The sequence below is a fragment of the Mustela nigripes genome, chromosome 13 (genome assembly GCF_022355385.1).
Source record: "Mustela nigripes isolate SB6536 chromosome 13, MUSNIG.SB6536, whole genome shotgun sequence".
In the NCBI taxonomy this organism is placed as follows: Eukaryota; Metazoa; Chordata; class Mammalia; order Carnivora; family Mustelidae; genus Mustela; species Mustela nigripes.
The window spans coordinates 116,012,322-116,030,595 of record NC_081569.1 but is presented as its reverse complement, the minus strand read 5'-3'; the positions used below and the strand labels follow the sequence as shown (position 1 = coordinate 116,030,595).

Sequence of the window (18,274 nt, the reverse complement as noted above, 5' to 3'; positions counted from 1 at the left end):
CATGCCACGCGGCTCATTCCAAAGCCAGTAATTAACAAAAAATTGATAAACAGTAAAAAAAAAAAATCCACGAGGTGAAATCATTTCAGTCCTCACTGTAAGGACAACCTTTTTTTTTTTACTTTAATAATATGAGCTGTTTAGAATTCGACCATTAAATATTTGACATATACACCAGGAGTCCCCACTGTGCATGGTGTGTTCGCAAACCCCTTTACCTGTGACACCCGGTCATAGCCACAGATTTTATTCAGTAAGCCTGGATCCCCCAAAAATAATCACATGGGCACTTGGGGCAACCAGGGAATCTCTTTTCAACTGTCATGTGACAACGTTTCTTATTGTCCCCACACAGTAATGGAGTCAGGCCAAGCCATTTGCACGTTACATTTCTTTTGGAGCCATTCATTACTGAGAAAACAAAGGTTAACAGTTCAGTGGAAATTAATTTAGGAATAGAGGCCGCATTCAGAATTTATACCACAAAGGCATTTTTAGCTACAGAAGTATACTTGACATTATAAACAATTTATCTTAAAGGCTCACTTCTCCTCTCTTTAGATACCTCAAGAGAGGAGAAGCAATTTCATTAAGTGACTAAAGTACTTCTTAAAACAGAACTCAGAGAGCACGCAGAGCTTTCTCCTCGGTCTCTGTAGTCCCAGCTTTAAGTCAGGGGGCTTCACACACGTGTTGGAAAACAAGGTGCACAGTTCCTGCGTGTGCAAAGGCACATCGCACACCCAGGGTGGGGACCTGTGGGTCCCCCAGATAATAACAGAGGAGCCCCTGCCCAGCTCTGCTTTTGTTCTCCCAGGTCAGCTAACTGAAACTACACTCCAAAAGAGCCTCCACATTCACTGTAGAAATAATTAGACTAATTATCACGATCATTAGTGCTCCATCCTTCAGCGAAGGCTCTCAGGGTCAAGAGGTTATGAAGAAATAACTGGAAGCAAAAGTCAACTACGGTTAAGAAAGGCTCATCCTCACTCTCCCAGCACGGAGTAACCCCCACCTTTCTGTGCTGCAAAAAGGGGACAGGAAACACAGATGCCAATCCACAACCAAGGTTCTCTGGGCCCCAGGGCATTCATCAGCAAAATGACTACAGGATTCTTCCAGCCCTAGGTGGTCACTCAAGAAGGTCAGCTCTGCACAGGCAAACGTGGACCCATACATGGTCCTATATCCCAGGAAGAGGACATCCCATAACCACTGCACAACTGTATGTCCCCAAAAGCCATCATTACTAACAAGGATCTTTTTTTCATGATATCCCTAGAATGCAAAGGCCCAAGAGCCCCATATCAAGAGGTCAGAGGATAGGAGGGAGGCACTGGGTGCAAGCATCTGGTAGCTTGTCCGAATTCAGGAACATCTGGAGTCCCAAGTGTGGGGCCCTCAGCACTTACTTATAAAAACTCCTAACTAGGGGTACCTGGGTGGCTCAGTCAGGTGAGTGTCTGCATCTTGATTTTGGCTCAGGTCATGGACTTGGTTCCTCATTCAGCGGGGAGTCTGCTTGAGAGTCTCTCTCCCCCTCTGCCCTCCCACTCCTGGGCACACGTGTGTTCTCTAATAAATCAATCTTTTAAAAACTAAAACTAGAAAAATGCAAATCAACTTGACCTAGAATTTTAAAGACAGAGGATTTACATTTATGGCAACCTTGCCCCCTCCCTTGGGAAAGCCAGCCTGCAAATTTTAGTTCTATTCCAAAGGCGTCCGAAATTTAAAAATGAATCAAGAAATGATCTATTAAGACACCTGAGTGGCTCAGTGGGTTAAGCCTCTGCCTTTGGCTCAGGTCATGATCCCAGGGTCCTGGGATCGAGCCCCACATAGGGCTCTCTGCTCACCAGGGAGCCTGCTTCCTTCTCTCTCTCTGCTTGCCTCTCTGCCTACTTGTGATCTCTGTCAAATAAATAAATAAATAAATGTTTTTTAAAAAAATGATCTATTGACATAGAGATGTCTATGTCCACAATGTATCATGGGTTGAAAAACAGGGATGGTGAAAGACAACAGCATGAGCCCATGTCTTTAGACCTTAAGGATCATATATCTACATACTATAGACATCTGAAGACACCAGAATAAAAGCATTGCTACCTCTACATGGTAAAATCATGGACGATTTTATTTGGCTCATCTTTCTCTTCTACTCTCCTATAACCAATGTAAATTTTTGATATAATTTTTAAGGACTCAAAGCCCCCCCTCCCTGAAGAGTCTCATACTCTATAGCCAAAAAAGGAAATCACTTAAGTTCACAAAAATCTTTTTTATTCTGACACTTTTCCGACAACACAAACTCATTCAACTGACAAGTACTTGCCCTCAGCTTTTATATATGCAGAATGGGACTAGAACTCCTCTTGCAACACATTAGGGGGGAAATTATTCTACAAATGCCTTTTAGAAACATAGGAAACTCAGGGTGCCTGGCTGGGTTGGTTGGTGGAGTGTGCAACTCTTGATCTTGGGGTTGTGAATTTGAGTCCCAAGTTGGGTGTAGAGATCACTTAAAAAGGTGGGGGGCGTCTGGGTGCCTCAGTGGGTTAAAGCCTCTGCCTTTGGCTTGGGTCACAATTCCAGGGTCCTGGGATCAAGAGCCCTAATCGGGCTCTCTGCTCAGCAGGGAGCCTACTTCCCCCTCTCTGCCTGCCTCTCTGCCTACTTGTAATCTGTCAAATAAATAAAATCTTTAAAAAAAAAGTCTTTAAAATAAAAAAAGAAGTTCCGGCAACTGTTTGACTTGAGGATGTTTCCAACCCCTGAATAATATATTATCCTGATTTTTACAGTAAGCACCGAGGGAAAATCTGAACAAAGCAAATAATGCTGGACTTACTACAAGCCTTGCAAAGGCACAAGCTGACCTCAGGCCCAATCCCAAGTTCCCAACTGCACTCAGCAGCCATTGCCCTAAATCAGGTGTCCCTTCTCAAAAGTACAGATGCATACTAGCCATTATTATGGCTCAGGCACGTAGTGGGGGGAGTTCCCCCCCCCCCCGGGGCCCTTGGCCTCATTCCGAACAAAGCTGAATGTTTGTTGGGCATTTTCTAGATGCATAATCTTATTTAATCCTCCCAAGTGTATAAAATACAATCCCCTTATTACAGATCAGGAAGTTGAGGCTTACAAATTTTAAGTAATTTGCCCAAGGAAGCAGAAGAAGTGGTAGAGAGGGGATGTAAAATTGTCCATCCCGTGCTTTCAGAGCCCAAGGGCTTAAATATCTTTCTACAAGACAGTGAGAAATGCGTCCAAAGTGAATGAGCAATCTGGTTTTCCCTTGGGTACCAGCAGATTACCCAGAAAGACTGCATTGACAGAGGAACGATTCAGCACGTTCTCCCATGAATCGTGGTCCATGCCATTCAATGCCTTTCACTGGGAATTCTCCTCCACCTGGGCCTCCCCTGAAAGCTGAGCCCACAGGGCTTTCCTGCTTCCAGGCACTGATGTCACTGGGAGGCCAGGGCCAAGAGACTACGACCACAGCCTTCTTCAGTTGCCGGAGACAATGCCCAGGTGTAGCCACGTGACCCCCGCCGGCCTCCATATGGCTCTGAAGTGTTAGGTAACACGCCTCTTATCTGAGCTCCATACCCACTTAGCATACTGCTCTCTTAATCTTCTGGTCCTACCAACTTGGGGAGAATTTATCAAAATAGGCAAATAACACCCGTTGGAGCTACTAGCTGAGGAGATAAGGCAGAATATAGTCTTATCACTGACCTGCCCGTTAGCCTGACATTTCTGCATTTGGCAGAAGTGAACACAGTGTACAGCATTAGATGGAGGGCTTGGACGCCGGTCCAGGAGTCCAGTTTTGCTTTAGTTCTCCTTAAGAGAGGGCCCAGGCTAAGAATGATGCAGTAATCTAGGAGATTAAGAATGTGGGAGAAAGGAAGACTAGAAAAATTCTTAGAGGGCACCTTCAATCCTTTCTGGATTAAGATGGAGTATTTGTAATTGACACTAGTACCTATTAAGTGATAAGGACTGTGCTAATTGCTAACATGTCATCCCATTTAATCCTCACAACCTTCTCTTTAGTTCCCATTGTACAGATGAGGAAAACAAAATCCTCGAGTGGTATGCCAAGCATCACTTGTTCAGTAGGAGACAGACCTCGAGTTCCCTAAGCTGTCAACACCAGGTCTGAAATACACTTTTTTTTTTTGCATATTTTTTAATTGAGATCATCTTTGCATAGAGTGAAATATATAAATCTTAAGTTACAGCTTGATGAGTTCTGAAAAATAAGATGTACTCCCACGAACACACAGAACATTATCACCATTCCCACACCCCGCAGAAATTCACCTGTGTCTCCTTTACAGACAATCCCAACCACCCCCAGGAGCAACCAGTGTTCTGATTTCTATCCTATCATCTGGAACAGGTTTATTCTGATCATACAATCAGTAAACTGTGTGCTGCTGGTGCCCCTCACTCCTTGATTTCCTCAGCTGGAATGCCACCCACACAGCTTCCCACTATCCCTTCCTCTGCTCCTGACCCTGGCCAGAAGGCACCAAAAGCCCAGCCTGAGGCTGTAAGAGCTGCGAACTTCGTTCTGCTCCTAGAATGATTATCTCCGCATATCACAAAGGAGAGAACAGGTAAAAACTGCAAAGGGAAGTGGAGACACCGCCCTTAAACTGAATTTAGCCACGGGCCAAGGGTGAACCCGCACTTCTCAAAGGAATGGTCCAACAGGCTTTCCCGATTTACAAGCAAGCAGTAAACGCTTCAGGAATTCCAAAGGTCAGGGAAGAAAGAGAAACAGTCCCAGGGCTTTTGTTCTCCCCTCTGCCTGGGTGTAAAAACTGAATGAAAAGGCCGGGAATACTGCTGTTTTTAATTAAACAGTCTTGGGTTTGGGTAAGGACACAGTGGTCACTGCACCAATGGAATCCAGTCATTTTCGGGGTCCACCAAAATGGGAGCAGTTGCCAGAAATTAAACATGCCACTAGACAACCCCAGGAAAACTCCTTTTCATCAATGTTCTCAGACAAGTGCTGCCAAAGCTGGTAACACATATGTCATTTTAGGATCTAATCAAACACAAGATTAGTAAGATGAGTTGGGCCTTTAAAAAAAAAAAAACCCAAAACTAAGGTGTCTCTCCCACAGCATGACACCAAGTGATTTATTAAAAGCAGTGTTCCCAGAAATTTTTCAAAGCAGACCTTATTTTAGGTAGATCTATTTAAACCACTTTCTGAATATGCCAAAGGTAATTGTTACCCCTCAGGGGCCACAAAGCTGATTCTCATTAGCTAATGGGTTCATGCTAGAGTAGGACAACTTGCTTAGCTGCAGGTGAGTAAGTGAGCCTAAGTGGCTGATCTGCAGAGAACATGAGGACGTTTTATTTTGCTTCCAGGGCCTCTGAATCATACCAACAGTCACTTCCAATATGTTCCCTGCACTTGGAGTTAAAAACAGAACACAGCCTCAGGAGCCAACACCTACTTGTGGCAGGCTGTCAATCAGACAGGCTCTGCAGAATTCAGCTGCAGGAAAGGATGTGGTCAAACACACAAGCTAGTAAGTTTAACTTCCATCAAGACCCTGTTTAAGCTCTAGGGCTTTAAGACAAAGAGTACGCTAGCATTCAGACTCCCAGGACTCTCTTAACACAGTAACTTTAAATCCAAGTCGTGAGAAAGGCCTTAACCGATAGCACTTGCTAGGGGGCACCTGAAAAGGTACAATCACGTGAAGAGAGCTCAGAAACACAGGCATCCCACCCTACAGTGAAACGTTAGAGTCACACGGATGCTCAGGGTCCGCCCTAGACATTTCCTGTAACCAGACTCTGTTACAGTTCCTTGCCCCCCAAAAAGGGTGCTGGTTTTTTTTTTTTTTTAACGTCCTTGCTCAAACCACAGTCAACTAACTGAGTCTGAAGTCCGTTGTGCTATTTACACCACGTGGATGACAGTCATTCAATACCAAATTGCCTTTACCAAACAAGCTGCCAAACCGCCGACCCAGAATTCTTCATATCCACAGGAACGGAAAGAAGTCCCCTTAAAACCGAGACACACCAGGGGCCCCACGGAAAAAGAACCCTCCTGTTCAAACTCCATGCTCCGTTGCCACAACCTTAAACTTTCTGAAGCACCCTTCTTTCCTTCTTCCCTGGAGGTAACTTACATTTGCAACATGATTTGGTTCAAAAAGATGCCGTCGGCTAGATCCATGTACATGGTCAGGTTGTCCTGGTTGCCGCTTCCGAAGGAGCCAAAAGTTTTCACCTGCCGGGTAGGGGGCGCGGAGAGAAAGGCAGGAAAAGTCACCCCGGAGCGCCCTGTCCAAGCTCTCCAGGGCAAAGGCAGGCAGAGCCTCTGCGGGAAGAGTGGATCACCCACGCCCGCCCACCCTTCCGCAGGCGAGAAGCCCACCCCTCTCCAGGGCCTCTACCCCCACCCCGCGCCAGGAAACAGACAAAACTTCCTCCCTGCTGTGCTCCGGTGTCCCAGGGCGAAAAACAACAACAAAAACAACAAAACCAAAAGGGACTTTTTAATAAATTTCTCACGTCTCAAACCTACTGGAAATGACTGCTCCGAACCCAGCCTGTACGCATTCTCACTGGGAGACCCAATCCCCGCCGCCACCCACCTGCTGGTCTCAGAGGTTCAGAAACTACGCGAGGATATTTTCGGGGAATGGGTCCTTTTCTCGAGTGGTCAAGCCATGACGGGGCCCAGGTGACTCCTCGGATCCTGTCCGCTACGGGGACGTAGCCCAAGGCCCGGTCGGAAACAGGTGTACCAGCTCAACCCCTGGCCGGGCCGAGAGCGCCGCGAGGTCCCGCACCCGGTGCGCGGGCTCCCGAGTTGGAAATGCCTCCGGACCCCAGGGCTCAGATCACGACCTCCGCCGGGAGCACTTGCTGAGTCCCCCGCGTCCCGGAGGCTACCCGGGACCCCGGGAAGGGAGATTGACGGCAGGCAGCGGGGGAAGAAGCCGGTGCACCAACAATGGGGCAGGGAGCTGGGCGCACTCACCCAGGTCACCAGCGGGCTCTGCAAGAAGAGCTCCATGAGCTCCGAGACCGTCACGTCCATGCTGAGGCTGCGCCCGCCGGCTCCACGCCCGGGTCCCCGGCGCCGCGGTACAAAGCGGCTCTGGCAGCGAGCGGCGGGCGCGGGGCTGCGGCGGCTCGCACCCGGGAGACAAAGGCGGGGCGCGAGCCCAAGTTCCGCGGCTTCGGCGGCCCCGCGCCCCGCCCGGGGCTGGGGGAAGGGGAGGGCCCGCCACTCGGGGAGGAACAATGCGGGCGGCAGCCCCGCCCCTCGGCGGCCCTAGGCAGCCGGTGCGCCGCCTCGCGGTGCCGGGGACTGGAGCCGGGACGCGGGCGCGGCTGCGCTGGGCGCGGGGAGGGGGCGCGGCCCGCACGTGTATGGGAGGGAGGGGTCTCCGTGCGGCGTCCCCGGCAACCTGCACGTGGGGCCGCAGCCACGCGCCCACGCTGAGCGAAGCCTCAGCGCTCTGGGCCCCAGCACGTGGCGCCTCGCGGCGCGCGCGCGCTTGCGGCGGGCCGGGACGCCAAGTGCGGGCGGGAGCCCGCGGGCGCTGGCGCCCCTCTGCCTCCCGGGGGGGCGCGCGGGAGGCTCGCGCACTGCCGCCAGCCGGAGTGGTCTCCGGCCCACCGCACGCTAGGACGCGGCAGAGCTCGATCCCGAGACTGCAGGCCCCGGGCAGGTGCAGCCCCTCGGCCGCGTGGAGCTCCAGCCCCCCAGGTGCCGCCAGAGGACCCTCCCCGGCCGGTGGCAGAAGAGCGGAGCCCGCGCTCTTCACGTGGAGGTGTCGTCCTCGCTGGCAGGTGGGACGCGAGCCCGGGGGTCAAAGGACGAAACATAGCGTTCAGTTTAGATCGTAAGAGCGCGTCCTCTTGCGTCCCACCGCGCCACCTGCCTTTTAGAAGTTCCTGCAGGAAGCCGGTGATGTGGCAGAACAGCCCTGGGGCCGGCCCACCTGTGACCCCGACCCCCCAAACTACCGTCACTTTGCAGTAGAGGAGCCAAATCCCGGATTCCAAGTTGGAGACGTAACAGCAGCTTAGTGGAGGGTGACAGAAGGACAGTGGAAGGAACTGGAAGGAAAGCAAGCCCTGTGCCCAGACCAACTTGCTGAGACAGCTGCGGTGGACCTAAGTTCCCGTCCGTCTCTGCCACCTCATCTCAGGCTGGTAATAATTTCACACTACAGTTCAGTTCATTGTTCAAAGCACTTCATGCGATTTAAGTAATCTAGACCTCATGAGTTGTCCAGATGAGCCAGCCGGTGCGGGGTTGACCGGCAGTGCCTAGTGTAATGCTCTTCAAGTATACAGTAGGCCAGGGGCCTGGGTGGCTCAGTCGGTTGGGCATCTGACTCTCGATCTCAGCTCAAGTCTTGATGTCAAGGTCATGAGTTCAAGCCACCCGTTGAAATCCACGCTAGGCGCGGAGGCTACTTTAAAAAAAAAAAAAAAAAAAAGGCATACAGTAGGCACTAAATGGCTGCCGGTTGTATTGTTAGTAATTTGAAAGTTGGCCGTCAAGTGTTGAGGCTGCGGCATCTGCCGGTGAGGTGTGGTATTGCAGCCGAATTCCGTCGCTGGTCACCTGGTGAGGAAGTGACATTGTGGCCCTCCAGGAGCCAAGAGGGGAGATCAGGAGACCCTAAAGAGAAATGTGGAAGTCAAGGTTACTGGGGAAAGAAGGGGGACAGTGCGGAGGAACTAAAATTTCTACTATAGTGGTTTTCTTACACACCAGAAATGCAATAATTCGCTGATTGCCGTGATTGTAAAATCACTTGGAAAACAGGTGTAAGCGGTACCCACATCCATCTTTGCTTAGAAGGTCCTTGCTTTGTAAAGTAGGGAATGCCTGTGATACCAGAGTGTTTTTCACATTGACCCCAGCTCTTTTGGAGAGACTAAAGTTATTTGATAAGCATATTATTTCACACTGAGATGCGCTTTGGACCAATGAACGCTTTCTGATAGTTGGGTTGAGACATGGTGGTGAGAGAATGTGTCCCTGGGGATATTGGCCGTCCCTGGGCCACAGCCAGGTCAGGAATTTCTGATTTGGGGGTCACTTAGCTGCTGTGATGGTTCATGATCATTAATGTATCTGTCATTCTTTGATTCAGCCTTGCATCACCCAGAGAGAACTGGCTCAGCATCCTTGTTCTGTGGGAGGCAGGGGGTCAGGTAAACTAGAAGTTGCCCAGCTTACAGAGTTGAAGAGCTTTGAAGGGCTGGACCACCTAGACAAAGTACTTCCTAGAAGTCTCTCAATCCCTAAAATTGGAATGAGGCTATTTTCCCCTATATGACTTTATAATTTGGGGGAGTCAATGTGGTACATGTAAAACAATTTATAAATATATTAATGACTATCTTTCTGATATTTTGCTGGGTCCTATCACTATTTTAATAAGAATTGTTTTCCCTAAGCCACCTTTGGGTTGGGGGATGAGCTTCAGCGAACATACACACGAACCACCTGCTAACCACCAAGCAGAGTCCTTCCAACCATGCCTGAATGCCCCGTGGCATTCACTCTGAGACCTCACCATTTAAAAATCTTTTTCTTGCTCATTTCTGCATAAAAGTAATATCTCCGCTTTATACATTGCTTCCTGTACAGAACTATTTTAATTATGTTCTTCATTCGGAAAAGGAATTTTCCTTCCCTTTCTGGAAAATGCTGGCTCAGCACTGTAAGCTAATGGTATGCCTAGGTTACCTGATAGGAACTGAAATTATTTGTACAACTTGGGGGCTAGGGGAGGAATAGCTATTTGTTAACGTGTCTCTGCATTTGATTTTTTATTATAACAAGTGTAAATTACTTTCATGATTTAAAAATATTTTTTATATTTTTGTCAAAATAGAACTAACCTAAAACCATCTTAACCATTGAATGTACAACTTTAGTAAAATTAAATACATTCGAATTGTTAGGCAGCCACCGCGGTTTACTGCCATCACTCTTCCTTTTGCACATCTGAAACTCTATACCTATTAAACCATCACTCAGTTCTTCCTCCCCACCCCCTCCCCCCAGCCCCTGGCAACCTTCATGCTACTTTCTGTCTTTAGGATTTGACTATTCAAAGTACCTCCTGCAATTGGAATCAGACACTATTTGTCTTTTTGCGACTGGCTTATTTCCCTGAACATAATGTCCACATTCATCCATGGTATGCCAATATATGCAGAATTTCCCTCCTTTTTAGAGTTGAATATTTTCCCATTGTATATGTCTATCACATTTTGTTTACCCATTTACTGATCAATAAACACTTGTATTGCTTTTGTGCTTTAGCTATTATGAAGAATGCTGCTGTAAACACAAGTGTGCAACTACCTCTTTGAGACCTCGCTTTCAGTTCTTTGGAGTTTATACCCGGAAGTGGGATTGCCGGATCCTATGGTGATGCTATTTTTAGTTTCGGGGGAAACCTCCTTCCTATTTTCACAGTGGCAGTACCATCTGTTTCCCACCAGCAGAGCACAGGGGCTCTGATTTCTTCACACCCTCTGCAATATTAGTTTCCTGGTGTTTTGATAGTAACCATCCCAATGGGTGTGAATGGTATCTCAATGTAGTTTTGATTTGGACTTCCACGAAGATTCGTGACATTGACCATCTTTTCCTGTACTTACTGGCCATTTGTACGTATCTCCCGTTTGGAGAAAGGTCTGATTTTGAATGTCTTTGGTGGTGGTTACATTTGAGGTGTCCTCTATATATTCTGAACATGAATCCCTTATCAGATAAGTGATTTGCGGATATCTTCTATCGTTCCGTGGGATGCCTTTTTACTCTCTAGATAATGTCCCTTGACATACATATTTTTTAAAATTTTCACGAAGTTCATCTTGTCTGTTTTTTTCTTTCATTGCCTATGGCATCATATTCAAGAACTCATCACCAAATCCAAAATCATGAAGTTTTGTCTTACGTTTTCTTCTAAGTTTTATTGTTTTCGGTACTTAATTCATTTTGAATTAGTTTGTATGTGGCCTTAGTTAAGGGTTCAGTTTCACCTTTCTGCATGTGTTTTCCCATGCAGTTTTCCCTGCATCATTTTTGGGGAAGACCGTCCTTTCCCCATGAATGGTCACGGCACCATTTTGTCATTATGTCAAAAATCATTTGACCTTCTATGGAAAGGTTTATCTCTGGACTCTCCATTCCACTGGTCTAGATGAATGTCTTTATGCTAATACCGCAGTGTTTTGATTACCGTCACTTTATAGTAGACTTTGAACATTTTTTTTTTTTTACAGTTTGAAGGAAAATTGAACTACAGCAATGTTAAAGGCTGCAATGATTTAACTTATATGCTGTGAAATAATTACCATAAGTAGTTAACACCTGTCATTTCATATACAGCATTAACTAGAATCACCATGTTGTACATTACATTACCTAGTACTTACTTATCTTATAACTGGAAGTTTGTACCTTTTGACCACCTCAACCAATCTCCCCTCCCCTGCAGCCCCTGCTTCGGGGGACCAAATTTCTAGAAGTTTGCGTGGAGTTTTTTTGTTTGTGTTTTGTTTTTGATTCCGTGTAAAAGTAAAATTACATGGTATTTGTCTTTCTCTGACTTAGTTCACTTAGCATGATCCCCTGAGGATCCATCCATGTTACTGCAAATGACGACATTTCAGTCTTTTTGGTGGGCAAACTGTGTTCCACTGTTATGTGTACCACAAATTATTTATCCATTCATCCATCACTGGAGGGACACATAGGTTGCTTCCATGGCTAGGCTATTGTAAGTTATGTTGCTATGAACATGGGCATGCAGGTATCTTTTTGAGTTCGTGTTTTTGGGTTTTTTGGATAAATACCCAGAAGTGGAGTTGCTGGTAGTTTCTATTTTATCTATCATACGGTAGTTCTATTTTTAATTTCTTGGGGAACCTCCATACTGTTTTCTGCTATGGCTGTATCAATTTACATTCCCACCAACAGTGCACACGCGTTCCCTTTTCTCCACACCCCGGCCAGCATTTGTCATCTCTTGTCTTTTTTGTCATTCCTGACAGGTTGTGAGGTAACTTGTCATTGCGGTTTTGATTTGCATTTCCCTAATGATTAGCAATATTGAGAAGCCATTCACATACCGATTGGCCATTCTTATGTCTTCTTTTTGTTTAAGATTTTATTTATTTATTGGAATAGAAAGAGGGCACGCAGGAGGTGGGGTGAGGGGTGGAGAAGGGAGGGGCAGAGGGAGAAGCAGACCCCTGCTGAGCAGGGATCCAGCCTCAGGGCTCGGATCCTATGATCCTGAGATCATGACCTGAGCCTAAGGCAGACTCTTAATGGACTGAGCCACCCAAGTGCCCCCATTCTTACATCTTCTTGGAAAAATGTCTATTCATGTCCTATGCCCATTTTTAATTAGATTTTTCTTTTGCTTTTGAGTTATATGGGTTCATTATTATATTTTGAGGGTGAATCCCTTGGCAGGTATATGGTTTGCAAATATATTTTCCCATTCTGTAGATTGTCTTTTCATTTTGTTGTTAATTTTTTTCACTGTGCAGAAACTTTAAGTTTGATGTAGTCCCTCTTGTTTATCTCTGATTTTGTCGCTTGTGTTTTAGGTGTCCTATCTAAAAAAATCATTGCCCAGACCTATGTCAAGGATCTTTTTTTCCTATATTTTCTTTTAGGATATTCATGGTTTCCAGTCTTATATTTAAGTTTATATCCATTTTCAGTTAATTTTTGTGAATAGTGTAAGATAGGGGTCTAGTTTCAATCTATTACCTACAAATACCCAATTTTCTTGGCACCATTTATTGAAGAGACTGTCTTTTCTCCGTTGAGTATTCTTGGCTCCCTTGTCAAATATTAGCTGATCATATATGCATGGGTTTATTTCTGGGGTCTCAGTTCTGTTCCTTTGGTCTATATGATGTTTTTTATGCCAATATAGTATTTTGATTACTATAGCTTTATAATACAGATTAAAGTCAGGAAGTGATTGTGATGCCTCCTGCTTTGTTCTTCTTTCTCATGATTGCTTTAGCTATTCAGGGTCTTTTGTGGTTCCATATAAATTCTATTTATTTAATTTTTTTACTTTTTAAAAAATGCTATTGGAACTTAATAGGGATTGCATTAAATCTATAGATGTCTTTGGGTACTAAGGACACTTTTAACAATATTAATTCTTCCAATCCATGAACACAGGATACCTTTACATTTATTTGTATCTTACTCTTTTTTCATCATGTTTACAGTTTTCGGTATACAGATGGTTCACCTTCTTGGCTAAATTGTTCCTGAATATTTTATTGTTTTTGATCCTACTATAAATGGATTTTTTTTCTTTTTCAAATAGTTCATTGTTCATGTATAGAAATGCTACAGATTTTTGTATGTTAATGTTGTATCCTGCAACTTGACTGAATTTGTTGATTAGATCTAAGTTCTTTGGTGGAGTCGTTAGGATTTTTCATATATAAAATCATGATGTCATCTGCAAATAGAGAAAATTTCACTTCTTTGCATTTCAGATCCCTTGTACTTATTTTTCTTGCCCAATTGCTCTGGCTAGGACTTCCAGTACTAGGTTGAAGAGTAGTGAGAGTGGGCATCCTTGTCTTTTTTTCTGATCTTAGAGCAAAGGCTTTCAGCCTTTCACCCTTGAGTATGCTGTTGGCTGTGGGCTTGTCATATGTAGCCTTCATTATGTTGAGATATGTTCCTCCTGTGCCTAATTTGTGAAGAGGTTTTATCATGAATGGATGCCAAATTTTGTCAAATGCTAAAGCTTTCTGTGTCTATTGAAATGATCATATGACTTTTTCCTTTTCATTCTATAAGGTACATCACATTGATTTGTGCATATTGAATCACCCTGGCATCCAAGGGATACATTCCATTTGATCATGGTGAATGACCTTTTTACTGTGCTGCTTAATTCAATTTGCTAGTATTTTACTAAGAATTTTTTGGCTTTGATATCAAGGTAATGTTGATCTCATAAAATGAGTTCAGGAATGTTTGCTCCTCTTCCATGTCTTTTATTTTGGGTCATTTTGGTGACATAATTAATAACATTATGTTAGTTTCAGGTATACATCATAATTATTATTTGTATGTGTAACAAAGTGATGACCACAATAATCCTAGTCAACATGTCACTGTACATGGTTATAAATTACTTTTCTTGTCATAAGAACTTTTAAGATTTACTCTGTTGGCAACTTCCAATAGACAATACAGTCTTATTATCTATAGTCACCAACCTGTACATTATATACCCTTGACTTATTTTACAACTGTGAGTCAACTTATTTTGACTCACCTATTTCTACTAGCCCCTCTCCTCTGCCCCCTCGCCACTGCCAACAACCAAACTGTTCTCTGTGGGTTTAAGATTCCACATACAAACTATATCAAAGGTATTTGTTTTTCTTTGACTTAACTTAGCACAATGTTCTCCAGGTCCATCTATGTCATTGCAAATTGCAACATTTCATTCTATTTTATGGCTAAATAATGCCATTGTATGTATGTACCACATTTTCTTTCTCCACTCATTGGTCAATGGACACTTAAGTTGTTTCCATATCTTAGCTCTTGCAAATAATGCCCTGAACATGGTATGGGAATGCATATATCTTTTTGAGTTAATGTTTTTATTTTCTTCAGATAAGTATCCAGAAGTGGAGTTGTTGGATTGTAATGTTAACTCTATTTTTTTTTTTAAGATTTTTTATTTATTTGACAGAGAGAGATCACAAGTAGGCAGAGAGGCAGGCAGAGAGAGAGAGAGGAGGAAGCAGGCTCCCCGCCGAACAGAGAGCCCGATGCAGGCGGGACTCATCCCAGAACCCTGAGATCATGACCTGAGTGGGAGGCAGAGGCTTAACACACTGAGCCACCCAAGCACCCCCTATTTTTAATTTTTTGAGGAAGAGCCATACTGTTTTCTATAGGGGCTGCATTAATTTAGATTTCTATCAACAGTGCACAAAGATTCCCTTTTCTCCACATTCTCACCAACACTTATTACTTGTCTTTTTGATAATAACCATTCTAACATGTGTGAGATGATGTCTCATTGTGGTTTTATTTGCTTTTCCCTAGTGGTTTGACGGCACCTTTCATGTCTCAGCTTTATGTAGGTCTCTTCGGGAAAATGTCTTTTTTTTTTTTTTAAGATTTTATTTATTAGAGAGAGCACAAGCAGGGGGAGTAGCAGGGGAAGGGGGGAAAGCAGGCTCCTCACGGAGCAGGGAGCCTGATGAACAGAGTCACCAGGCACCCCTCTTTGGAAAAATGTCTATTCAGATATTCTTCCCATTTCTCTTTTCTTTGTTTAGTATCATTATATGAGTTCCTTTTATGTTTGCGATATTAACCTTTTGTCAGATACATAATTTGCAAATATTTTTCTCCCATTTATTAGGTTGCCTTTTCCATGTTGTGGATTATTTCTTGTACTGTGCAGAAGCATTTCAGTTTGATGTAGTTCCATTTGTTTATTTTTGCTTTTGTTGCCTTTGCTTTTGGTGTCAGATTTAAAAAGTAGCACCATGACCAATGTCATGTTACAGCCTGTGCTTTCTTTCAGGAGCTTTATGGTTTCAGATGTTATGTTCAAGTCTTTAATTCCTTTGGAGCTAATTTTTGTGTGTGGTGTACAATACTCATTAGTTTCATACTTTTACATGTGGCTGTTTTGTTTTCCCAGCACCACTTACTGAGAAGGCTATCCTTTCCCCATTGTGTATTACTGGCTCCTTGGTTGTGAATTAATTGACACTATATGTGTGGGTTTATTTTGGGGCTCTCTTTTCAATTCCTTCAGTCTATGTGTCTGTTTTTTCTGCTGCTACCATACTGTGTTGATTACTATGGCTTTGTCATGTAGTTTGAAATCCGAGCATGATGCTTCCCTCTCTGTTGTTGATTTTCAAGATTAGTTGGCTATTCCTGGTCCTTGGTGGTTCTATACAAATTTTAGGATTGTTCTTTTTTTTGTTTTGTTTTGTGTTGAAGATTTTATTTATTTGATGGAAAGAGAGAGAGAAAGACAGAGGGGGAGACAAAACACGAGCTGGGGGAGGGGCAGATGGAGAAGCGACTCCCCTGCTGAGCAGGGAGCACGGTGTGGGCCTCCATCCCAGGACTCCAAGATCATGACCTGAGCCAAGGGCAGACACTTAACTGACGGAGTCTCCCACACACCCCTAGATTTGATTTTTTTTTTTTTTTTTTTGGCAAGTGTATTTCATGGGAGTTGGTCTGTACTTCTACCAGGAGGCACACAACATCTGTGATCTTTGCTTCATTTATTAGGAGTTGTCAATGATTTTTTAAAAGAATTTATTTATTTGAGAGGGTGCACTCACACACAAGTGAGGTGAGGGGAAGAGGGAGAAGCAGATTCCCCTCTGAGCAGGGAGCCTGATCCGAGACTTGATCCTGAGACTCCGGGATCATGCCCAAGCAGAAAGCAGGCACTTAATCAACTGAGCCACCCAGGGGCCCCTAGGATTAAAACGCTATTGGAATTGTAATAGGAATGGCATTGAATCTATAGTTTGTGGGGATCGTATGGGTATTTTAACAATATTCTCCCAATTCTATGCATGATTATCTTTCCATTTGTTTGTATTTTGTAGTTCATCTTTTACTTTCCTTTTCCCTTTCTCTCTGTTGTGGTTTCGAGGAACTTCTTCAGTGATGTGCTTAGATCCCTTTCCCGTTATCTTTTGTGTATCTGCTGTAGGTTTTTGCTTGTGGTTACCATAAGGATTACTTAAAACAGTTTATAACAGTTTAAGTTGATAACAACTTAAGTTTGAAGGCATTCTGAAGCTCTGAATTTCTGCCGCCCCCTCATGTTTCATATTTTTGATGTCCCATTTCACATCTTTTAAAGTCGTGTATCCCTTTACTAATTACCGTATAGTTATTTTTGCTACTTTTGTCTTTTAACCTTCACACTGGCTTTATGCGACTCCTCTACTGCCTTTACTGTGTATTTACCTCCGCAGTGAAGTTTCTTCTGTCAGGCGTTTTCTCGTTACCAGTCAGCCTGAGGAAGGCCCTTCAATGTGTCTTCTAGGCCTGGTGTAGCAGCGGTGAAATCCTGCATGTCTGGAAAACGCTCTCTCGTCCATTCTGAGTGATCATCTTTCCAAGCTGTGTGTTTTGGGTTTGTGACTTTTAGCACTTTTTAAAAACTTTTTAAAATTGTAATCCTGGATAGTTAATTAACATACAGTGTCCCATTAGTTTCGGGTGTACAACAGAGCGATTCAGCGATTTTTCCCATGACTTGGAGCCCATCACGGTGAGTGTTCTCACCCCCTTCACCCTTTTCTCCCATCCTCCCACCCAGCTCCCTGCTGCACACCACCAGTTCGTTCTCCTTAGGTAGGAGTCTGTTCTTTGGTTTGTCTTTTTTTTCCCCTTTTGTTCATTTGTTTCTTAAATTCCACATATCAGTGAAATCATACAGTTATTTGTCTTTATTTGTTTTGCTTAACACTGCTTCGCCAGCATTGTTGCAAATGGCAAGACCGCCTTCCTTTTTTACGACTGAATAATATTCCGTCATACATATACATACCACATCTTCTTCCTCCATTCATCAGTTGATGAACACTTGACCTATTTCCATAATTTAGCTCTTGTAAATAATGCTGCGATAAACATAGGGGTGCGTACATCCCTTTGATTAAGTATTTTTGTACTTTTTAGGTAAATACCCAGTAGTGTAATTGCTGGATCTCCGGGCCATTTTATTTCTTTTTGAGGACCCTCCATACTGTCTTCCAGAGTGGCTGCCTCTGGTTACATTCCCACCCACGGTGCACCAGGGGTCCTTTCTCTCCATATCCGTGCCAGAACTTGTTTCTCCTTGTGGTTTTTATTTTAGCCATTCTCACAGCCTGAGGTGGTATCTCATTGCAGTTTAGAGTTGCCTTTCCCTGATGCTGAGTGATGGCAAGCACTTTTTTATGCGTCTCTTGACACATCTGTATGTCTTCTTTGGAGAAACGTCTGTTCATGTCTTCTGCCCATGTTTAAATTGGATTATTTTGTTTTGGGGGGGGTGTTGAGTTGTATAAATTCTTTATTTGGATACTGGTCCTTAGTCAGATATGTCCTTTGCAAATCTCTTCTCCCATTCAGTGGGTTGCCTTTTAGTTTTCTTGTTTCCTTCACTTTGTGGAAGCTTTTTATTTA

General features: G+C 44.2%; 1 protein-coding gene across 4 annotated transcripts in view; it reads right to left on the bottom strand.

Moving 5' to 3' along the window:
* CCDC88C (coiled-coil domain containing 88C) overlaps positions 1–7,265 on the bottom strand; it is a 124,255-nt gene extending 116,990 nt beyond the window's left edge. For 3 of the 4 annotated variants that reach the window (XM_059373510.1, XM_059373511.1, XM_059373512.1), the window contains exons 1-2: positions 7,043–7,256; positions 6,186–6,286 (exon numbers count right to left, since the gene is read on the bottom strand). In XM_059373510.1, coding sequence (XP_059229493.1) covers positions 6,186–6,286; positions 7,043–7,102 — 161 coding nt within the window. In that variant the 5' untranslated portion in view covers positions 7,103–7,256. Of the gene's footprint in view, positions 1–6,185; positions 6,287–7,042 lie in introns of all 4 variants that reach the window. The other variant, XM_059373514.1, reaches the window with a different exon arrangement.
* Between the last annotated feature and the right edge of the window lie 11,009 nt (positions 7,266–18,274).